This window comes from Taudactylus pleione, unplaced genomic scaffold (assembly GCF_031769625.1).
Source record: "Taudactylus pleione unplaced genomic scaffold, aTauple2 ptg000181l, whole genome shotgun sequence".
Taxonomy (NCBI): domain Eukaryota; kingdom Metazoa; phylum Chordata; class Amphibia; order Anura; family Myobatrachidae; genus Taudactylus; species Taudactylus pleione.
The window spans coordinates 4,455,797-4,481,182 of NW_028284583.1; the positions used below are offsets into that span (position 1 = coordinate 4,455,797).

The 25,386-nt window shown below is 42.1% G+C and overlaps 1 protein-coding gene across 5 annotated transcripts in view; it reads left to right on the forward strand.

The window, feature by feature from the left end:
- The first annotated feature begins 12,168 nt into the window (after window positions 1-12,168).
- Window positions 12,169-25,386, forward strand: part of SUGCT (succinyl-CoA:glutarate-CoA transferase) — a 1,290,705-nt gene continuing 1,277,487 nt past the window's right edge. For all 5 annotated transcript variants that reach the window (XR_015878901.1, XM_088476062.1, XM_088476065.1 and 2 more), the window contains exons 1-2: window positions 12,169-12,432; window positions 18,478-18,535. Coding sequence is in view for 4 of the 5 variants with exons in the window: in XM_088476062.1 (XP_088332188.1) it covers window positions 12,285-12,432; window positions 18,478-18,535 (206 nt within the window). In the remaining variant the exon portion in view is untranslated. The remainder of the gene's footprint in view (window positions 12,433-18,477; window positions 18,536-25,386) is intronic.

A 25,386-nucleotide genomic window follows, 5' to 3' on the forward strand; every position in this document is an offset into this window, starting at 1 on the left:
AGTATGTGTGAGTGATGTAGGTATGTAATAAAGCTCTACTATATATGGTGTGTGTTCTGTCTTTTTTTTTACTATTTTACAGTGGGGTACGGGTGCCAGCCGCCTGTTGGCACTTGTAGTTCCACAACTGCCAAAGGGCAGGCATGCTAGCACCTGTAGTTCCACTGTAAAATACAATAGTTTACTACTATTTAACACTTTACCCACAGTCCAGGGGTGCGGGGAAGCGCCCTGGGCCTCAGACCAAGCCTGGGGTTTCGGGAGAGGGGGGGACTTTTGTGGGGGGTCCCCACCTCCCCTGAGATCCCAGGCTTGGCCTGACCAGCTTGGGGTGAGAATGCTTTGGCCATGGAGACCGGGTAATAGGGTCTCCTGGCTGTGACATTACACACCCGGTCAGTTTGGGTCCGGTGCTGGTTTTAATATAGGGGGATCCCTACAAAAAATTTTCCCCCCTATATTCAAAACCAGCACTGGCCCTGCAGCCAGGTTCTGATTCCTAAATGATGGGGGAACCCTACCCTGTAATTTTTTGAAACCGACGGGCTCACCATCGCTCCGGGTCTCGCACCAAAGGGGGCGTGCTGTCGATGTTGATTGACAGCACGCCCCCTTTGGTGGGCGTGCCGGGGGTGTGCCTGCCAGATGGAGGCGTTCCCATGGGAACGCCTACCGTCTCAAGCCGGCCCCACTGACATCACTAGTGATGTCAGTGGGAGTGATTTTGCCTCTGATAGAGCCAAAATCACTCCAGGGCTTGCGGCAGCGAGACCCTAACGCAGGGTCTCCGTCGCAAGCCCGATGGTCATGATGGTCAAGACCATCGCGACCATCATCATGGACGCTCGCTATAGCTGTGGGTGGTAACCCACAGCTATGCGAGCGTCCATGAGGACGCTCCAAAAAAAGGTAGGAGGGCCCTGATTCAGAGCGAGCGTTCTGGTCAGAGCGTTCCGCTCTGAATCAGGCCCAGTGTTTCTTATCAAACACATTTTTATGCCCTTCACAGGCTGCTCTGGGACACTCCCCCCCTTGGGATAGTTTAACTCTTCCATTGTTTAGGCGACTGTAGCACAGTGTCTCCTGAGCAGGGTTTAGGTAATTGCTCACTCCTGTTTGTAGCTCAGAGATTAGGCCTGTGTCAACCTACTGCCTGTCGCCCTACTGCCTATCGTCCTTCAGTCCCTGTCGACCTTTAGTGTGTCGACATTTAGACCCTGTCGACCTTCAGTCCCTGTCTATGTATTGCCTGGCTTTCTTCTATTTTCTACCTAAACATTGTCTATCTAGACAATGTAAATCTAATGTACAATAGAGGTTTAAAGGGAAAGGAGGTGAGTGAGCAAACAAGCAGCTGGTGCAAATGGTGTCCAAGAGGTACCCTCCGCCCTCCAGATATAAACAATGTAAAGAAAAGACAAACACCCCAATTCCAGTGCTATGAAATACTTATGGTAATAGGAGCTGTGTCCTGCAGTATCCAACAGTTTTAAACGTTTGTCCTTTTTCAACAGGCCAGAATTTCATGTAAAAAAGAGAAAGGTATATAGTGCAATACCATTTAATCACATAAGAAAACATTCACATAAAAAACACAATATTAAAATGATGATGAGTGCAAAAATGGTCTACAAATGAGACTATTTAGGATCCCCAAACAGCTGGAGGACAACAATTACCAGATCATAGAAGAAAAATAGCAGGAAACTGGTCTTTTTCGTGCATCTCAAACACCGAAGTCCTGTATACGATATCAGGAAAAGGTTCACCGTCAGCGTCCCTTGTAGATCTGTAACGAGTCGTCAGGTTGGGTCCCAAAAGAGCAAGCAACCAACGCGTTTCGACCCGTATCTGGGGTCTTTTTCAAGGTTCAAATCAGAATGATCCCAGTGTGTATTTTGGTCCATTAAATACCTAGTTCAATCTAAATACATCGGACGCAGCTGGTCCCTAGACAAATGAAAACTACAAGTCCCATGAACACTTGCTGCGTCCGATCAAATTCCTATTCGTGGATCACAATCATGTGGTTACTCCTGTTCCACTCGGCATGTATACAACATCACTTCCGGTAAGTATCCATGGTAACCTGATGCATTCGCGTATTCGAAACTACAAGTCTCATAATTCCTTACTATGATCACTCAATTTCCTGTTGGAGAAAGCGAGTACGTAACTTCTCCAATATTACTCAGTTCATACATTGAAATAGCCCGTTCTCACACGACATCACTTCCGGTGTGTAGTTATAACAACCGGAGTTGTTTACATGGTGACAGGGAATGAGATCCTTATTGTATTTTGCTCCATAATGTAGTGTATACGATGTCAGCAGATAGGAGATAATGAACAAAAGTGCTGTGTACTTGACGATCATAATTCTAAAATCAATAAAAGCAACAATGAATAACACATTTAAAAATAGATTGATCCCAAAATTTTGATAAAGTGCACAGTGCAATATTGGTGTACCAGATGAATATAAGGGAATATAGGAAAGGTGAGCAAGAAAAAAAAGTCTATAAAATTACAGAAACCATTTTATTTCAAAATCGAGGTTTAATCCTCCTGGTTTTAAAGTGCCCAACTCATAGATCTTTTTCATCTCAGCCTTAGCCAGTTGTTTTGGTAAGTTTTTTTGTCTCCAATTCCCTTTAACCCACATTAACCCTATAAACCTTCTTATGGCTAATGGCGAACAATTGTGACGTAATTTAAAATGACTAGACAACACATGCGTTTCTAGACCTTTCTTTATATTGCGTAAATGTTCTCCTATTCGTATTTTTAAAGGTCTAGAAGTACGTCCAATATAGTACAGTCCACATTCACACTCGATAGCATATATAACACTGCTAGTATTGCATGTTATAAATTCTTCAATAGAGTGAATTTTGCCATTAATATCTACTTGTGTGATTTTTGTTGTGCCGTTACTTTTTATGTGCGATACATACTCCACATCTGTTTAAGCCCTTTGATCTAACAGTCGGCATAGCTTTTAGTTTTGGTAACAGACTATTAACTAATGTCAAACTCAAAGATGGTGCTTTCCTGTAGATGCATTTTGCTTTCACTGGTATCAAAGAGCCAATGATAGGATCTTTTTGTAGGATATTCCAGTGTTTTTTCAAAATTCTTTCAAAAATTTTATGTTGGCAGCTGTACGTAGTGAAAAAGGCCCAATCCTTCGGGCCATATTTTTCCATTTGTGCATTTTTTATTCTTTCTTCCAAGAGTTTTTCTCTAGGGATACCGTCTACCTCCCTTATCACTTTCTCCAAAGTTTCAGATTTATAGCCACTAGATAAGAATTTTGTTTTAAAGTTCTGTACCTGTGCTTCATAGTTGTCATTCTTACTACAATTACGTTTAAGACGTCTAAATTGGCTACCTGGAATGGCACTCAACCAGTTGTGATGGTGGCAACTATCGATCTGAATGTATGTTTGGGAATCGGTGGGTTTGGTAAAATTCATGGTATTTAAAACTCCTCCGTCAACAAATAGGGTTATATCTAAAAAATTAACCGTGCACTCACTTGATACAAAACTAAAATCATTATTAAAAGGATTATCATTTAGATATTTAAAAAAATCATTTAAAAGGTCCAAACCTCCTTTCCAGAAAAATACAACATCATCTATATATCTGGACCAGGACACCAGGTTCGCCCCATAGGGATTGTTATTCCAAATCTTTTCTTTCTCCCATTGTCCCATGAAGATATTCGCATAACTTGGAGCGAACCTGGTGCCCATCGCAGTCCCGACCTTCTGGATATAGAAGGTATCATTAAAATTAAAATAATTATTCGTCAAAATGAAAAGTACCCCCTCTACAATAAAATCTTGCAGTTCTTGTTTCAAAGTGCTTAATTTTAAAAATTCTGTGACTGCATTTATGCCATCCTGATGATCTATAATAGTATATAAAGATCGAACATCCGCTGTTACCATAATTAGTCCTTCTTCCCATTGGACTATTTTCAACATATTTAGAAGGTCTTTTGTGTCCTTCAAATGGGATTTATTGGTAATGACTAAAGGTTGTAGGTGGAAGTCGATAAATTCGGACAGATTAGCTGTCACCGAGTTTATACCAGAAACGATTGGTCTCCCTGGCGGATTCAGAGGGTCCTTGTGGACCTTGGGAAGTATATATAATACCGGAATTGTCGGTTCTGTCGTTAAAAGAAACTTATATTCATTTTCTGTCAGGATCTCCAAACTTTTATACTTCATCAGCATTATTTGAAGTTTTTTTAAAATTCCCTCTGTAGGGTCTGTTTTTAATTTTTGATATGTATTGCTGTCATTTAATTGATTGTAAGCTTCTTTTTCGTACAGTGTTCTATCCTGAATTACAATCCCGCCGCCTTTGTCGGCGGGTTTTATTACAATATCTGTCATTTCTTTCAATTCTTTTAATGCCGTTCTCTCTTTGAGAGTTAAATTGTATTTGGATATTTTTGTATCCATTTTTTGTAAGTCTTCATTGACCATGGCAGAAAAAGTATCTATAAAATTTCCTTTTACATAGGAGGGGTAAAAAATAGATTTTGGCTTAAAAGGGGTACCACTAATAGTTGTAAAATCACCCTCTGTTAAATCTGATTCTTTACTCAAGAAAAACTTCTTTATGGATAACTTTCTAATATATTTTTCTAAGTCTATAAATGTTGAAAATTTATTTAGGCCCATAGTTGGTGCATATTTCAAGCCCTTTTCCAACACTGTGGTTTGATCTTTAGAGAGGGTATTCTTACTTAGGTTAAATATTTTAACTTTTTGTAGTTGAGGTTCCACAATCGTATTTGTCCTATTTTTCTTTTTCTTTTTCCTACTTTTTAGTAGGATTTTCCTTTTTTCCTTATGTTTGATCCTACCTCCCCTACAACCTATCTTAGTTTTTTTATCTGTTATCTTTGGGGTTGGAAGCGTCTCCCTCTGGATAAAAAAGTTGATGGCATATCCAGATCTTGCAACGGTTAAAATTTGTTGTAGCTAGAAATAGTTGGCAGATCTCTATCTCTTCTATAGCATTACGTTTTTCTTGATACCTATTCCTTCTTTGAGGGGGCTTGTAAATCTCTCTCCCATTGTTTCTCCATCCATTGACCTTTTAAGAGGAGATGTATGGGGGGCATCCTCAAATCTCTCTATTTTATTCCTTGTATCTGGATAATTATTGTCTTTTCTCAGATGTTGAAAGGATACTCTATTTGTGTCTCCTCTCTTAAAAACCCTCTTGGTCCTCTGACCCTTAGAGTAAAAAGGAGGAGGAGAAAAGTTGGTAGACAAATGGGCTAATCTTCCTTTATATTCCATCGTCTCTTTTTCATTTTTATTGGTTTCCATTATTAGTGCGTTTTTATCTCTGTTAAATTTCTTTACCTTACGGTCTATTAATAATCTTTCATTTCTTTTCAAACTGTATTCTACACGTTTCTCAAGATCTTTATATTCCTGGGTTTCAGAGAAAAGGGCAATTACTTCCTTATAGGAATCAATTTCTTTTTCTAATTCCAGAAGATCTTTCTTTCTTTCATTAATAATAAGATTCATTAAATTCAAAGAGCAATCCTTTAGAATATTATCCCATCTACTTTTTAATTCTTCATTTGAATCAGAAAAGGATGCTACTTTATGTATAACTAAACCTTTTGGTACTAATTGGTGTGAGACATATTTTTCTAATGTTATTGTCTCCCACCAAATCTTATTCTCCTTTAACAGTACATTTTCTAGCTTCCGCATAGTATCTTCTAAATTTTCGTCTACTAGAATCACAGTCTCATTATCCTCTTTGAAAACATTCTCAAAAATAGATTTTATGTGATCCCTGTGTCTAAACATAATTGCAGCACTCTTCCAATCCTTAAAAGAGGGAAGTATAGACAGTACAATAGAGTTTTTTTTACATGAAATTTTGGCCTGTTGAAAAAGGACAAACGTTTAAAACTGTTGGATACTGCAGGCCAGGCCACAGCTCCTATTAATTACCATAAGTATTTCATAGCGCTGGAACTGGGGTGTTTGTCTTTTCTTTACATTGTTTATATCTGGAGGGCGGAGGGTACCTCTTGGACACCATTTGCACCAGCTGCTTGTTTGCGCACTCACCTCCTTTCCCTTTAAACCTCTATTGTACTGTCTATACTTCCCTCTTTTAAGGATTGGAAGAGTGCTGCAATTATGTTTAGACACAGGCATCACAGAAAATCTATTTTTGAGAATGTTTTCAAAGAGGATAATGAGACTGATTCTAGTAGACGAAAATTTAGAAGATACTATGCGGAAGCTAGAAAATGTACTGTTAAAGGAGAATAAGATTTGGTGGGAGACAATAACATTAGAAAAATATGTCTCACACCAATTAGTACCAAAAGGTTTAGTTATACATAAAGTAGCATCCTTTTCTGATTCAAATGAAGAATTTAAAACTAGATGGGATAATATTCTAAAGGATTGCTCTTTGAATTTAATGAATCTTATTATTAATGAAAGAAAGAAAGATCTTCTAGAATTAGAAAAAGAAATTGATTCCTATAAGGAAGTAATTGTCCTTTTCTCTGAAACCCAGGAATATAAAGATCTTGAGAAACGTGTAGAATACAGTTTGAAAAGAAATTAAAGATTATTAATAGACCGTAAGGTAAAGAAATTTAACAGAGATAAAAACGCACTAATAATGGAAACCAATAAAAATGAAAAAGAGACGATGGAATATAAAGGAAGATTAGCCCATTTGTCTACCAACTTTTCTCCTCCTCCTTTTCACTCTAAGGGTCAGAGGACCAAGAGGGTTTTTAAGAGAGGAGACACAAATAGAGTATCCTTTCAACATCTGAGAAAAGACAATAATTATCCAGATACAAGGAATAAAATAGAGAGATTTGAGGATGCCCCCCATACATCTCCTCTTAAAAGTTACAATGGATGGAGAAACAATGGGAGAGAGATTTACAAGCCCCCTCAAAGAAGGAATAGGTATCAAGAAAAACGTAATGATATAGAATTAGATAGAGATCTGCCAACTATTTCTATCTACAACAGATTTTAACCGTTGCAAGATCTGGATATGCCATCAACTTTTTTATCCAGAGGGAGACGCTTCCAACCCCAAAGATAACAAATAAAAAAACTAAGAGAGGTTGTAGGGGAGGTAGGATCAAACATAAGGAAAAAAGGAAAATCCTACTAAAAAATAGGAAAAAGAAAAATAGGACAAATACGATTGTGGAACCTCCTCAACTACAAAAAGTTAAAATATTTAACCTAAGTAAGAATACCCTCTCTAAAGATCAAACCACAGAGTTGGAAAAGGGCCTGAAATATGCACCAACTATGGGCCTAAATAAATTTTCAACATTTATAGACTTAGAAAAATATATTAGAAAGTTATCCATAAAGAAGTTTTTCTTGAGTAAAGAATCAGATTTAACAGAGGGTGATTTTACAACTATTAGTGGTACCCCTTTTAAGCCAAAATCTATTTTTTACCCCTCCTATGTAAAAGGAAATTTTATAGATACTTTTTCTGTCATGGTCAATGAAGACTTACAAAAAATGGATACAAAAATATCCAAATACAATTTAACTCTCAAAGAGAGAACGGCATTAAAAGAATTGAAAGAAATTACAGATATTGTAATAAAACCCGCCGACAAAGGCGGCGGGATTGTAATTCAGGATAGAACACTGTACGAAAAAGAAGCTTACAATCAATTAAATGACAGCAATACATATCAAAAATTAAAAATAGACCCTACAGAGGGAATTTTAAAAAAACTTCAAATAATGCTGATGAAGTATAAAAGTTTGGAGATCCTGACAGAAAATGAATATAAGTTTCTTTTAACGACAGAACCGACAATTCCTGTATTATATATACTTCGCAAGGTCCACAAGGACCCTCTGAATCCGCCGGGGAGACCAATCGTTTCTGGTATAAACTCGGTGACAGCTAATCTGTCCGAATTTATCGACTTCCACCTACAACCTTTAGTCATTACCAATAAATCCCATTTGAAGGATACAAAAGACCTTCTAAATATGTTGAAAATAGTCCAATGGGAAGAAGGACTAATTATGGTAACAGCGGATGTTCGATCTTTATATACTATTATAGATCATCAGGATGGCATAAATGCAGTCACAGAATTTTTAAAATTAAGCACTTTGAAACAAGAACTGCAAGATTTTATTGTAGAGGGGGTACTTTTCATTTTGACGAATAATTATTTTAATTTTAATGATACCTTCTAAATCCAGAAGGTCGGGACTGCGATGGGCACCAGGTTCGCTCCAAGTTATGCGAATATCTTCATGGGACAATGGGAGAAAGAAAAGATTTGGAATAACAATCCCTATGGAGCGAACCTGGTGTCCTGGTCCAGATATATAGATGATGTTGTATTTTTCTGGAAAGGAGGTTTGGACCTTTTAAATGATTTTTTAAATATCTAAATGATAATCCTTTTAATATTGATTTTAGTTTTGTATCAAGTGAGTGCACGGTTAATTTTTTTAGATATAACCCTATTTGTTGACGGAGGAGTTTTAAATACCATGAATTTTACCAAACCCACCGATTCCCAAACATACATTCAGATCGATAGTTGCCACCATCACAACTGGTTGAGTGCCATTCCAGGTAGCCAATTTAGACGTCTTAAACGTAATTGTAGTAAGAATGACAACTATGAAGCACAGGTACAGAACTTTAAAACAAAATTCTTATCTAGTGGCTATAAATCTGAAACTTTGGAGAAAGTGATAAGGGAGGTAGACGGTATCCCTAGAGAAAAACTCTTGGAAGAAAGAATAAAAAATGCACAAATGGAAAAATATGGCCCGAAGGATTGGGCCTTTTTCACTACGTACAGCTGCCAACATAAAATTTTTGAAAGAATTTTGAAAAAACACTGGAATATCCTACAAAAAGATCCTATCATTGACTCTTTGATACCAGTGAAACCAAAATGCATCTACAGGAAAGCACCATCTTTGAGTTCGACATTAGTTAATAGTGTGTTACCAAAACTAAAAGCTATGCCGACTGTTAGATCAAAGGGCTTCCACAGATGTGGAGTATGTATCGCGTGCCGACACATAAAAAGTAACGGCACAACAAAAATCACACAAGTAGATATTAATGGCAAAATTCACTCTATTGAAGAATTTATAACATGCAATACTAGCAGTGTTATATATGCTATCGAGTGTGAATGTGGACTGTACTATATTGGACGTACTTCTAGACCTTTAAAAATACGAATAGGAGAACATTTACGCAATATAAAGAAAGGTCTAGAAACGCATGTGTTGTCTAGTCATTTTAAATTACGTCACAATTGTTCGCCATTAGCCATAAGAAGGGTTATAGGGTTAATGTGGGTTAAAGGGAATTGGAGACAAAAAAACTTACCAAAACAACTGGCTAAGGCTGAGATGAAAAAGATCTATGAGTTGGGCACTTTAAAACCAGGAGGATTAAACCTCGATTTTGAAATAAAATGGTTTCTGTAATTTTATAGACTTTTTTTTCTTGCTCACCTTTCCTATATTCCCTTATATTCATCTGGTACACCAATATTGCACTGTGCACTTTATCAATATTTTGGGATCAATCTATTTTTAAATGTGTTATTCATTGTTGCTTTTATTGATTTTAGAATTATGATCGTCAAGTACACAGCACTTTTGTTCATTATCTCCTATCTGCTGACATCGTATACACTACATTATGGAGCAAAATACAATAAGGATCTCATTCCCTGTCACCATGTAAACAACTCCGGTTGTTATAACTACACACCGGAAGTGATGTCGTGTGAGAACGGGCTATTTCAATGTATGAACTGAGTAATATTGGAGAAGTTACGTACCCGCTTTCTCCAACAGGAAATTGAGTGATCATAGTAAGGAACTATGGGACTTGTATTTTCGACTACGCAAATGCATCAGGTTACCATGGATACTTACCGGAAGTGACGTTGTATACATGCCGAGCGGAACAGGAGTAACCACATGATTGTGATCCACGAATAGGAATTTGATCGGACGCAGCAAGTGGTCATGGGACTTGTAGTTTTCATTTGTCTAGGGACCAGCTGCGTCCGATGTATTTAGATTGAACTAGGTATTTAATGGACCAAAATACACACTGGGATCATTCTGATTTGAACCTTGAAAAAGACCCCAGATACGGGTCGAAACGCGTTGGTTTGCTTGCTCTTTTGGGACCCAACCTGACGACTCGTTACAGATCTACAAGGGACACTGACGGTGAACCTTTTCCTGATATCGTATACAGGACTTCGGTGTTTGAGATGCACGAAAAAGACCTGTTTCCTGCTATTTTTCTTCTATGATCTGGTAATTGTTGTCCTCCAGCTGTTTGGGGATCCTAAATAGTCTCATTTGTAGACCATTTTTGCACTCATCATCATTTTAATATTGTGTTTTTTATGTGAATTTTTTCTTATGTGATTAAATGGTATTGCACTATATACCTTTCTCTTTTTTACATGAAATTTTGGCCTGTTGAAAAAGGACAAATGTTTAAAACTTTTGGATACTGCAGGACACAGCTCCTATTAATTACCATAAGTATTTCATAGCGCTGGAACTGGGGTGTTTGTCTTTTCTTTACAATGTAAATCTAATGACCGGATACCTCCATTTCGAAGTTGTGCGGACAATTTAACATTCCTTAATCTATGGTGTCATGTTTGTACCAGAATTATACCATGGAAGGCATTACCACCCACCGTGGACAGTGCAGTGGCCGACCACGAGTGCTTAATGATTGTGACCAGCGGCATCTGGCCAGTATTGTCTATGGTAACAGACAAGGGACACTGGTTCAAATTGCATCCACATTCAATGCAGACACAAATCCAGCAGGTCAGTGCATCGTCCTTTAGCTTCCTTGGGATATGGAAGCAGAAAACCCTCCAGAGTTAACTGTTAACTACAATGGACACCTGATGTCGCTAATTGGACCCTGAAGGACTGGCCACAAGTGGCGTGGCCCATATGTCACAGTTCCATGTCACACCCGGATGTATATAGGCTACAACTGATGGAACTTGGGCCAGTGGGCTAAGGGTAGTGGAAACGGGAAGGCAATATATATGTCCTCTTCATACGCCTCTCGCAGAACAGTGCAGCGTTCTTTAGCTTCCTTGGGATATGGAAGCAGAAGACCCACCAGAGTTAACTGTTAACTACACTGGACACCTGATGTCGCTAATTGGACCCTGAAGGACTGGCAACATGTGGAGTGGCCCGTTAAGTCACAGGGCCTGATTCAGAGCCGGACGCTATTTACGCTCGCTCGTTCAGAAAAAGGGGCCGGCTATTTAAATTGAGCGCTCGCTCTTTGCAATGCAATGCATTCCGGATATTGGCCCCCACAGCTAACACCATCTGAAGATGGCTTTAACCGCCGTAGCCTATGGGCTACGCCGAGCATAATTAGCCATCAGCAGCCCCAGCAGATCTGAGCACATCGAAGGGATGCAGGGGCGCCACAAGAGGGTGCACGCCGCCGAGGGGTGACACCAAGGTGCTGGCTCCCTTTCAGTGACAGGAGCTGCTACACCCAGCTCCTGTCACAGTGAGGTAGCCGCCACTCCGCACCTCTGGCACCCCCCACCACCCCAGTGATAACCACAGGCCGGGGTTCGGGCCTCGGGGCCACACACCTTCTGTGAGGCCACACCCCTGTCAACGATGCCAGGTCCTCTCCTTGGCGGTGCGCGCCAGCTCCGCATCCCGCGGGGATTGAGGCCACTACAGGGACGGGTTCCTGGTATGTGCCGGATGATACATCCGGATGCTATGATTGTATATTGCAATGCGATCATGGGCGGTAATGTCATGCCCAGATCACATTGCTATAGCGATCATTAAGAAATGGGGGCCCTAGTAAGTTACCATACTGTATTATATTATTGATTTTTCCTCTGTTTATAAGTAAATAATTCTTTATTTGCAGTTGGTTTAATTAAGCTTGTGTAGCACCCACCGCCTTTGTATAGCAGATGTACGGCTGTAATGTCAGTTAGCCAGTGACATGCAAGAGAGCTCGCTCCCTCGGCTGCAAGAAGACATGTTCCCCCTCCCTCCGCTCCTCCCACTAAATAGCACCCGGCTCCCGTGTGTCAGTCACTCTCGAGTCCCGAGTTACCCGGGGACGACAGCAGCAGCAGCATTATCCGGGCTGTGGCGTGCTCTGGTGTCGCAGTACAGACCCTGAGCGCCTGCACCACCATGCACCTCGCACCCCGACTCCTGCAGGCCGTGAGGAGGAGCGACTCGGGAGCGAGGACACGATCTGGAGCCTCCCTCCTCGCCTCCTCATTCTGCCCGCAGCACCCCATGTGCCCCCGGCAGAGGGGGTACTGCTACAGCCAGAGAGGTATTATACGACACACACCTTCACTACTAGCAGAATGTCACAGTAGTACATTGTAATGCAACGTGTTCCTGTACAGACCTATTTAGTTTAGTGCTTACTGCCCATGTATAGTGTAAAGTACAAATACTGATGTGATACACGTTATATAGCTACAGCTAGTTACATATTAGCCAGCTGTCAGTTACAGCAGCAAAAACTTTACTTGCTGTATTCAAGGGAGTTTTGCTTATCTTTAACAGATCAGTTGGAAAGAGTATTTGCTAGTATAATGGAGTAACTTTTATTCAGTATATGTAGGAAAAACGAGCACTATTAGAGAAAATGGTCTTAAGAGCCAGAGCTAGATGTGCCTGGCACCTGCAGCCCCTGTTACATCGGGACAGTTGTGAGGTATGGGTTAGGCTAGGTGAACAATATATGGTGTGCGACCCAGTGATGATGCGATGTAACGAAACTTTGCAAATGCAATAAACACTTTACAATCTGGTGTACGACAGTGCAATGTGTTGTTACATGCTGCATGTACCAGCAGATGGGACAATGCAGTGAACCAGTGGCGTATCTATAGTGGGTGCAGTGTGTGCGGGGCACATGGGCCCCCCAGGTCCAGGGGGGCCCCGCACCGCACACACTGCACCCATATTATTCTAGACTTACCTGTCCGTGGTCCCACGTCGGGTATCTGCGTTGCTCAGAACACTGGAAAATGGCCGAAGCGGCCATTTTTCTGATGTTTTGTGCATGCGCAGTAGTGCCCGGAGTCTACTGCGCATGCACAGAACGCCGGAAAGATGGCCGCCACGGCCATCTTCCGGTGTTCTGCGCATGCGCAGTAGACTCCGGGCACACTTTAGTGCTCGGAGTCTACTAAGGCTCCGGTGGCTGGCTAGCCGCGTCAGTCGGCTGCCGGCCCCCGGGGAGAGAGGAGGGGGTCCCGCACATGGAGTGCACTTGCCCCCCCCTCTTAAGACGCCCCTGCAGTGAACGGTGACGTGCGGTGAGGTCAATGGCTGCAGTAGCGTCACAAGGGGGGGTGCGTGCCGCATCCGGGTGTCACCCACCAAGGGGTGACACCAAGGTGCTGGCTCCCCCTCAGTGACAGGAGCCGGGTGCTGCACTGTAGCATTAAGTGTAGCGCTCAACTCCTGTCACAGTGAGGGAGCCGGCACTCCGCACCTCCGGCACCCCCACCACCCCAGTGATAACCACGGCCCGGGCCACGCGGTCAGCCTCAAGGCCATGCCCCCTTCTTGAGACCACACCCCCTTCCATGAGGCCACACCCCTTTTCCGGTGGCGCGCATGTCATCCCTCCCCGCATCGGGTGTCACCCTGGGGAGGGACACGTATAAAAGCACAATTTTTATATCAAAACTCTGGAGTTTGCGGGAGGCGATTGCACGTCCCTGGCAGTAAACAACCTTCGTAAATGATGGATCCGGCATACACACTATACGATGTGTAAGATATAGGGGTCAATCCTATTAGCTGTGATGATCTTGGGTGCGAGTCTTCGCGGCAGTGGCCGCACTTTACGGCAGCCCGGATTCGCTTAAAATTGCTCGCAGCACCATAGGGCTCTGAGCAAAATTCAGCAAATTCGGGCTAGGTGCGAGGTGCCGGTCCTTTACCGGCATTTTAATGCCGTTGCTACGGCAACTCGCACCATATATCTGGAATAGGATTGACCCCATAGTGTTCCTGTCCACAACGGTGCTATATATTGTGCAATATATATCATATAGTGTGTACCCACCTTTAAGTACAGTTCATGATATATACTGCAAGAATCTTTTCATGTACACTATGGGGTATATGTAATAGAGTACGATATCTGTGACTTTGGCGATTAAGCCGTTAGATTTGCTAAATAATTTGAATGGAAAAACCAACCTGGTTTTGTCTTTAGCTGAGTGCTACAGATATAAAAATGAATAGCTCTTTATGTTAATACGGAGAAAAGAATAATTAAATAAAAAAATATGTAATACAATATTATGTCCTTTCTGCAGATGCATAATATTCTATAAAATAATAGACATATCCATTTTTTGGTAATTTATTTATTTTTATTAACTGATGCACAAAAACAAAGTAAAAAAATACAAAATCTAACATATCACTAGGGTCAATCCAATTTTAAGCGATGCACTTGCGGGTGCGAGTCATCGCAACAACGTCTGCACTTGACAGGCTGAACTTGTTTAAAACTGTGCGCAGTGCCATAGGACTGCATACAAAATTGAGCAAGTTCAGCTTAAAAGAGGGGTGCGAGATGCGGTGCTGTTGCTGGTGTTTTGAACGCCATGGCAATGGCAAAATGCACCCGATTTGCACCGCTCGCGGCTAATCGGGTTGCCCCCAATAAGTTAAGCGACGGGTAAGAAGGGGGATTGGGTGGCAGACCTGGGCTCCTCCAACTAGGCCAGGCTCAGGTAATTAGTACCTGCCCCCCTCTATTCAACCCTGAGCTTACACAGATGAATCTATAGAGCTGGTGAAAATGCATGCTGATAATGATTCTTTTACAAGCAGATGGATGGGGTTTCACAGCCACATAGATGTGGCCAACTCTGAATGTAGCCAAATATCTGCCTTTTTTTCCGCACACACAATGAGGCTGAAGTTTCTTCTGACCTCTGTGAAACTCTGAATCAGGCCTGCAAAGTGTAAAACTTTATAATATAGCATTGGTGCAGGACAAACATCAGAGTTAAAATATAAAGGGGAAATTCAGTTGTTGTGGGTGCCCCCACTGGACCTCTATATCAGGGGCGCAAATAGGGGGGGGCACGCAAAGGTGGCACGTGACCCGGGTACTGGACTTGAGGGGGTGCCGAGGAGAGGCTGCCGGGAGGCTAGGTAGCTGCTCTTGTGGGTTTGGAGCCGCGTCCCGGCCTTGAGAGTCACAGAGACACTGTCAGTCTAATGTGCCGGTCGCAAGCCAATCAGTGCTCGCGGACCGGCAGCCGATCAGCAGAGGCTGCTGGTCCGTGCGCTCCAATTGGTTTGCGAGCGGTGCCACATTACAATGACGGCAGTACTGACAGTTCCCCAGCATGTGGCAGCCCTGTCCCGCGCCACCCCGAGCTCACCCACCGCACGTTCCTGGCAGGTAAGAGAAGGGAGATGGGGCCTTACTGTGACTTAATGTAAAATAGGCCTTACTGTGGCATAATGTGTAAGGGGCCTTACTGTGGCATAATGTGTAAGGCGCCTTACTGTGGCATAATGTGTAAGCAGACTTTCTGTGGCATAATGTGTAAGGAAACTCAAGGAGCGTACACACTAGACGATATGCTCCCTGAGCGATATCGTCTAGTGTGTCCCCGCAGGGTGTGCTCAATGTCGTTCATGACATTGAGCACACCTGCTGAACGATATCATTAACGATATCGTTCAGCGCCGGGCTCTCTCCCCCATTCCCCAACATGCAGCATGTTTACTTGATGAACGATAATGATGAACGACCCGCTGGAACGTGCGTCGTCGTTATCGTTCAGATGTTAAAAATGGACGATAAAGTGGACGACTGAATGATAACGATATCGTTATCGTTCAGTCGTCCACTTTAATCGCCCAGCGTGTACGCACTTTTACTGTGGCATAATGTAAAGATTGCAGCAAAACAAAACATTGCCATATTGACTTGTTTTGTTTTGCTGCATCCTGCATGTCCAAGATGGCCCCACTTGTGTAATTTTGAACATTACAATATATGTTCATACCAACCAACCCACATCTATGATTGCTACATTTCTCTGTACAAGCACCACTATTCTGTTTACTGCTGCTGTCTATTGAAACCAAACTATTATCTTGCAACATTTTGGGTCCATTCTTCTGTACACATCACCCAATCATTTGAAACAATACCACTTAGCAATAGGTCTGAGTGCTACACAACCAAATTTTCTGGTGGCAGCAGCACTTACCTTAGTTACATAAAACACACACTGGGCCTGATTCAGTCGCAAGCGCTGAGCGCTCGCAACCAGGTCGATGGGTAATCAGTCGCTCCAGGTCTCGCACCAAAGGGGGCGAGCTGTCGATGTTGAGTGACAGCTCGCCTCCTTTGGTGGGCGGGCCGGGGGGGGATGGCTGCCCAAACGGAGGCATTCCCGAGGGAACGCTTGCCATTTGGGGGCGGCCCCACTGACATCACGAGTGATGTCAGTGGAGAGCTTCCGGCTCTGTTATAGCCGAAAGCTCTCTGGGGCTTGCGATGAACGAGACCCTACCTCAAGGGTCTCGTCGCAAGCCTGATGGTCGCGATGGTCAAGACCATCGCGACCATCATCATGGCTGCTCGCTATAGCTGTGGAGGCCGCTCCAAAAAACGCCCTGATTCAGAGCGAGCGCTCTTTCAGAGCGTCCGGCTCTGAATCAGGCCCACTGTGCGCAACGATATCCATCCCAATAATGCCATAATGTATATGGGGCATTACTGTGGCAATGTATAAGGGGCATTACTGTGACATAATGTATAAGGGGCATTACTGTGGCATAATGTGTTGTCAGGGGCATTACTGTGTTGCATAATGTGTTGTAAGGGACATTCCTGTGCCATAATGTGTTGGAAGAAGCATTACTGTGGCATAATGTGTTATAAGGGTCATTAATGTGTGGCATAATGTGTTGTAAGGAGCATTACTGTGTGGCATTATGTGTTATAAGGGGCATTACTGTGTCACAAAACCACACACCCTTTTTAGTCCTCTTTGTTGTATTTTTTTGGGGGGGCGTCAAATTATGGCCTTGCCCTGGGTGACAAAAATCCTACTTTCGGCCCTGTCTATATGAATAGGCGCCCAACGGAGCAATTAAATTGTTTCTCTGTTCGGGGGCCCATTAGTATTTACCGCGCCTAAAAGCACCAGGTTTAGCCACTCAAAGTGGCTAAACCTGTCTAAAGAAGGCGTTAGGGCACCCAAAACAACAAATTTTGCACACATTTCTTCTCGCACCTCAGGAGGCTGCCAAAAGAAATGTGGCTCCCCGCAACTTTAGGCATCCAAATTAAGCAACAATTGAATTACTTGGTCCGTTGCCCAATTGTATAGACGCCCTTCACGGGGCATCCGAAACAAATCAATTCACCCCTAATAGTCTCAAATGTCTTATACCCTAGTATTTCCATATATAGCCAAAATTCACTGTTTATAGTCTCAAAAGTAATTGTATAAGGGGTAAACCACTTTTTAGACATCTATCCTTTTTTAGAATGAACCCGCCTTATAGCAGTTTGGCTTAGGTCCCTCTCCAGGCATACCCACTTTACCATCAGTGCCATACTGCAATGTTACAAACTTAGGCAGAATAGATGGATCCAGGGGTGTATTTATAATGGGTGGAGGGGGGGCCCACAATGCACACCCAGCATCCATATTTTGTAATACTTACCCCTCCAAAGTCCCGCATCGGCTGTAGTGCTGCACAAAACACCTGTAAAATGGGCGCCGCAGCAATTTTCCCAAAGTTTTGTGCACGTGCAGTAGGGAACTCGCAGGGAAAATGGCGGCAGCAACATTTTCCCGGTGACCTGAGCATGCGTAGTAGACTCTGGGCATAGACTAGTGCCCAGCGTCTACTGCTGCGTTCATGCGCAGTTCTGCCGCTGAGTAGAGAGGAGGAGACCCTGGACGGGGAATGCACACGGGCCTCATCCCCTCTTAATATGCCACTGGATGGATTCTAATTTGGATGTTGGTGTTTATTGAATATATAGCCATACAAGTACCATAAACCTATACATACCTATGTGATACATTGACTGTCCAAGTCTCCAGCATGCAAACTTCTCTCCTACCTAAGGTCTGCTAACGGTCAAATTACATCATGGGTTCTTTGTGAGAGAACCCCAGGGAATTGCTATATTTAGCGGTTCTGTCTGAAAAAGGAGGGGATGTCTTCAAGCAAATCACCTTTAAGTTTTCCTTATTTGGAAGCAGCTGACAAAAAATTCAGAATGAGCATGCTCACAATAAAGCATAGATGAACATTAATCTGCGGTTAGTATTTATGATTTTCTTTTCTCTTTTTATAGAGACTGATGTTGACAATGTAAGACCACTGGAAGGTGTAAGAATATTGGACTTAACAAGGTGTGTGTGAATAAAATAATTTAGTTTTTATGTTAATACTAGCTGGAATACTTGGGGTTGCCTGGGTTGAAGACTGAACCCTGAAGTACACCTGCAGCCTTTGGGGCATCTAGTAACACACACAAGGTGGGTTGGTCCATTCAGGGCCGCCGGGGGGGTGGGCCTGGATGGCAGCGGTGTTGATTTGGTGCCGGCCCGCCAGCTGATTGTGTGGAATAATGTGTTAAATGGGGCACTACTACTATGTGGCATAGGGGTCTATTTACTAAACAGTGTTAGGAGACAGAGTGAAAAGTGATAAGAAAGTGATAAGGTGCCAGCCAATCAGCTCCCAACAGTCATCTCACATGCTGTGTTTGAAAAATTACAGTTGGGAGCTGATTGGCTGGCACCTTTATCACTTTCTTATCACTTTTCACTCTGTCTCCTAACACTGCTTAGTAAATAGACCCCATAATCTGTTAAGGGCATTACTGTGTGGTATAATGTGTAAGGGGCATTACTGTGTAGTGTAAGTGAAATTTCTGTGTGGCTTAATGTGTATATGGGGTACTACTGTGTGGCATAACCTGAATAGGCTCTGTTTGGCATAAGATGAATTGGCTCTGTGTGGGAGCAAATGTATGTGTTTTTTTACCTCTAGGGGTGCCTTTTATGATCTTGCTATGTGGCCCGCAAAGTTCTAGTTACGTCCTTGCATGCAAACACAGAGGACTGACTAATATATATGGTCACTTTAAAAAGGACTGACTCTGGATTTAATATGCATGAGTCATAAAGTTTGACACTTGCTCAGACCATGAGGTTAAAAGGATTTTTGAAAAAAAGTGGGGAATCTGCACTGTCTTTATATATGTATATACAATGATTAACTAGTGAGTGAATTATAACACAAGCAGATGGTAAGTACAAGCATAAATCGATATTAAATTTAATACATGTTAAAATACACAACAATATGAATATACATAAGAATGAAAAATAAATAAAAATAAAACAAAAGGTTGTGTGAAAAATTTCACCAATCAGATAATAAACAATAAAAAAAGTTGCCAGTGACCGGGATTAAACACCTTTTCAGTCTGACCAAGGAGAATAAAGTGACTGATAGAATCTGGTACTGTGAAAAGCTCTTATCGTACTTAGTAACAATGTTTCCGCTGAAAGATTATTGTTACTGTCAGTGTCACTTGTAGCATATGAAAAATTGCAGTAATTGTTGATCTCCAGTGGATACAACTAATGCGTATTGGTATAATGAAAATAATGTCACAGTTCCTTAGAATAACAGCAATTAGGAAGTTTATCACATTTAGCTGTGAAGCTCATACAATATTCCGACCTCAATAGTAGCTCTGATAAAGGACTTATATAAGGGAGGTATTATGTAAGCCCAAGATGACCCCAATGTTTTTTAAGGAGCCAAATCTTACTGTGTTAAAAACACATAAATAGCCGCTGAGCTGCAACATACGTGGACGGTCAAAGTGAATGGATCCAAATCAGCTGTACTGCACAATCACAGCACCGCTCAGAGTACTCACGGACCAATGAACCGAGTATTGTGGGGGTCCTTTGAAAAAAACCTTTGAAAAAGTCACATGATCTGTGATGAAACGCGTTAGGCGGGACCTATTCATTATTGGATACACTATTGCCAGCTGACACTACTCCGACATTTGGTAGTCTCTGTTCGGGACCCTGTTAGCGCACCAGCAGGATCCGGCTGGACTGAGCGCATTGCCCGTATATACACGGAGGTACGCCGCAGCATCGTCATACACTGTATTGGCAGCTTTCAACTCGGCCATCAGGCACAACGGACGGGATCGGGAACCAAGGGGGCCCCCACATTACTCGGTTCATTGGTCCGTGAGTACTCTGAGCGGTGCTGTGATTGTGCAGTACAGCTGATGGATCCATTCACTTTGACCGTCCACGTATGTTGCAGCTCAGCGGCTATTTATATGTTTTTAACACAGTAAGATTTGGCTCCTTAAAAAACATTGGGGTCATCTTGGGCTTACATAATATCTCCCTTATATAAGTCCTTTATCAGAGCTACTATTGAGGTCGGAATATTGTATGAGCTTCACAGCTAAACGTGATAAACTTCCTAATTGCTGTTATTCTAAGGAACTGTGACATTATTTTCATTATACCAATACGCATTAGTTGTATCCACTGGAGATCAACAATTACTGCAATTTTTCATATGCTACAAGTGACACTGACAGTAACAATAACCTTTCAGTGGAAACATTGTTACTAAGTACGATAAGAGCTTTTCACAGTACCAGATTCTATCAGTCACTTTATTCTCCTTGGTCAGACTGAAAAGGTGTTTAATACCGGTCACTGGCAACTTTTTTTATTGTTTATTATCTGATTAGTGAAATTTTTCACACAACCTTTTGTTTTGTTTTTATTTTTATTTATTTTTCATTCTTATATATAGATATTGTTGTGTATTTTAACATGTATTAAATTTAATATCGATTTATGCTTGTACTTACCATCTGCTTGTGTTATAATTCACTCACTAGTTAATCATTGTATATACATATATAAAGACAGCGCAGATTTCCCACTTTTTTTCTTTCTGATCTTTTTTTCAAACTAACAGAGTTTGATATCTGCAGCAGTCTTTTTGCTCTATTAGACTATTGAGTTTAGCGCCAGAACTGTCCATTCTCTTGTAAAAGGATTTTTGTAATTTTCACTTGAGGCAGCCCCGGAACCTGTGTAATTTAAGAGTATCCCTTTAGGGATTGTGTGACAGTATGTGGCCCTGATGAAGTTCAAACTTGGGGAAAAACCTAATCCTGGTCAGACTACACCACCCTGCCAAATTTTGTGGAGCTAGGTCCAAAACTCTCGTCTTGCATAAAGGACAGACAGACAAACTTTATCGCTTATTATATAGATGTGCTACCCTATCCTAGCTATCAGTAATTTTTGACCGTTATGACTTTCAATAAGAAAATTCATGGGGGTCCCAGGTTTGGCCTCAATTCATGTCCATCCCCTTCCTATATTTCCCCTATCTTATTCCACCCTAAAGCATTCTCTATATATCTAAGTAAACTTTACTTTTGCGTTTCCTTGCCACAGCCAGTCAGTTATCTGTTCAAATTCCTGACACACAATTTACTATTCCATCAGCATTTACCTGGTGACTTACACGTTAGTTCATTTTATACATTTTTAACCCACGACGTTATGAAAGCCTATTTAATGCACTTTAATGCTGATTGCCAAAAAAAAGTTAAATAAGGGAATGGACCTGTACATGTTTTTGCATCATACATTCACTTTAATGTAGCATACAGCTTTCAGAGCAAGCTAAAAATACAATGTGGATCTATAGAGATACAGTCAGGTGCATAAATATTGGGACATTGACAGAATTTTCATATTTTGGCCTCTATTCACCACCACAATGGCTTTGAAATGAAACAAACAAGATGTGCTTTAACTGCAGACTTTCAGATTTAATTTGAGGGTAATTACATCCAAATCAGGTGAACGGTGTAGGAATTACAATGGTTTCTATATGTGCCTCCCACTTTTTAAGGGACTCAAAAGCTATTTCATGGACAGCTTTTGAGTTGATAGTTTTGAGTTGGGCTACTCCCTCGTTATTTCATTATCAATTAAGAAGGTAAAAGGTCAGGGAATTGATTCTAGGTGTCAGTTGCTGTCGACTCTCAATATGAGATCCAAAGAGCTGTCACTATCAGTGAAGCAAGCCATCATTAGGCTGAAAAATCAAAACAAACCCATCAGAGAGAGAGCAAAAACATTAGGTGTGGCCAAATCAATTGTTTGGAACATTCTTAAAAAGAAAGAACGCATCGGAGAGCTCAGCAACACCAAAAGAACCGGAAGACCACGGAAAACAACTGTGGTAGATGACAGAAGAATTATTTCCCTGGTGAAGAAAAACCCCTTCACAACAGTTGGCCAAATCAAGAACACTCTCCAGGAGGTAGGTGTATATGTGTCAAAGTCAACAATCAAGAGAAGACTTCACAAGAGTGAATATAGAGGGTTCACTACAAGATGTAAACCATTGGTGAGCCTCAAAAACAGGAAGACCAGATTACAGTTTGCCAAACAACATCTAAAAAAGCCATTACAGTTCTGGAACAACATCCTATTGACAGATGAGACAAAGATCAACTTGTACCAGAGTGATGGGAAGAGAAGAGTATGGAGAAGGAAAGGAACTGCTCATGATCCAAAACATACCACCTCATCAGTGAAGCATGGTGGTGGTAGTGTCATGGCGTGGGCATGTATGGCTGCCAATGGAACTGGTTCCCTTGTATTTATTGATTATGTGACTGCTGACAAAAGCAGCAGAATGAATTCTGAAGTGTTTCGGGCAATATTATATGCTCATACTCAGTCAAATGCTTCAGAACTCATTGGACGGCGCTTCATAGTGCAGATGGACAATGACCCGAAGCATACTGCAAAAGCAACCAAAGAGTTTTTTAAGGCTAAAAAGTGGAATGTTATGCAATGGCCAAGTCAATCCCCTGACCTGAATCCGATTGAGCATGCATTTCACTTGATGAAGACAAAACTGAAGGGAAAATGCCCCAAGAACAAGCAGGAACTGAAGACATTTGCAGTAGACTTCAGGCTGTAATTGCCTGCAAAGGATTTGCAACAAAGTATTAAAAAGTGAAAGTTAGATTTAGGATTGTTTCGTTTGTCCCATTACTTTTGGCCCCTTAAAAAGTGGGAGGCACATATAGAAACTGTTGTAATTCCTACACCGTTCACCTGATTTGGATGTAATTACCCTCAAATTAAATCTGAAAGTCTGCAGTTAAAGCACAGCTTGTTTGTTTCATTTCAAAGCCATTGTGGTGGTGAATAGAGGCCAAAATATGAAAATTCTGTCAATGTCCCAATATTTATGCACCTGACTGTATTTGCTTAGTACCTGCTGATGCATTCTTTAAATGGCTAGAAAAAAGTAAAAGTCCATATTTGTTTTGAATTGAGGTATATTCACAAGTAAATGTAATTAACTATGGGCCTGATTCAGCAAGGATCGCTATTGCGATTACGTATGCAATCGGCCCGCCGATTGTTGTGCACTGCGCATGCATATGAATCGCAGTGCACGCACATGAACACTCCACTGCGATTGGGACTGTGGCCATGATTCAGAGCCAGTCGCTCTGATAGAGCGCTCGCTCTGAATCAGGGCCGTCCTTCCTGATTTTTGAGCGGCCTCCCACAGTTATAGCGAGCGGCCAAAAAGATGGTCACGATGGTCAAGACCATCGCGACCATCGGGCTTGCGACGAGACCCTTGTAGTAGGGTCTCGTCTTCCGCAAGCCCTGGAGTGCTTTTGGCTCTATCAGAGCCAAAAGCACTCCCACTGACATCACTTGTGATGTCAGTGGGGCCGGCCCCAGATGGTAGGCGTTCCCATGGGAACGCCTCCGTCTGGGCAGCCACGCCCCCGGCATGCCCACCAAAGGGGGCGTGCTGTCACTCACCATCTACAGCACGCCCCCTTTGTAGCGAGACCCATAGCGACGGCTTGCCCGTCGCTATGCGGGTCTCGCGCATGCGCATGACGGAGCCGCCTCCGTCGTGTGCATGCGCACTGGCCTAAAATCGACCCGCTTGCGAGCGCTCAGTGCTCCCGAGCGGGTCTCAATTAGGCCCTGTGATTGCAGTGACTACGCAGACCCATAGCAGAGTGATTGGCAGGAATTACTGTTTCGTGGTGGTGACGGAGGTGGTCGGCGAAATGCAGGCGTGCCAGTGCGTTTGAACACTGTTATAGGGGCGTGCATAAGTTAGCCATTGCGATGTCATACGCAGCTTGGGCTTTCACTGCGTGCGATGAGGTTAGCAATTCCTGAGTAAGGTCAGACCTTGTGCAAGTGTGCGTGAGGCTGCGATTGTCTTCGATGTTACCGATGGTTTTGCAGTCTTGCTAAGTATTACGGATGTGTGTAAGGTAAAGTGGGCGTCCTTATGTTAGGCTGCTATGGCATTGTGATTGCAATCATTAGCATATCTTCGCAATGAGACTGCGTGTGTAATTGCAATAGCGATCCTTGCTGAATCAGGCCCTATGTGAATATATATTTTACAAAAGTATCTGTTACTGTAGAAAACATTTTTTTTTTACAAGTGCTCTAGGGAGATGAAAATTGTGGAACTACCTGAGTTAAAATGCCTCAGACAAAGTATTAGGGCACATCCATATTTTGAGTAAATACAATTACGATGATGAAGAGCATGCATTGAATCTATTATACAGCATTAAGACACATGTTTGGCAGGATTATCTGTTCATGGAAAACTGCCAAATATATATTTTTTTCCTTTTAGAAAAATGGGCAACATGAGCGGAATGAGTCCACAGGGTAAATTTACTTAGCGGCACTTTTCAAAGCTGCCACGTCTTGGCTGGTTTCTGCCACTGGATTTAAAGGGCTAATAATGCTAAATACAAAACCAGACATTTTTTGTACTTAACATTATTTACCCTTTAAATCCAGTGGCTGAAATCGTTGAAGATGTAGTGGCTTTCAAAAAAGGGCTGCTTAGTAAATTTACACCCTCAAGTCAGTAATAGTGGAAGCAGTCCTTGTCATTGTGGACACAGAAGCATTATGCTGTCTGTTGCCTTGCAGCAAACCCTACAGACCCATCTGCCCAGAGATGTAAAGCTTGAATGAATGCCACACAATAGAGGAAGAATATAGAACCAGACTCTTCAGTGGTTATGAAAGATATACAAGCATTTCGGAGAACGTCAACCAAAAATTTCCACAGAGGCTTCTCATGTATCTAAAACTTTACTTAA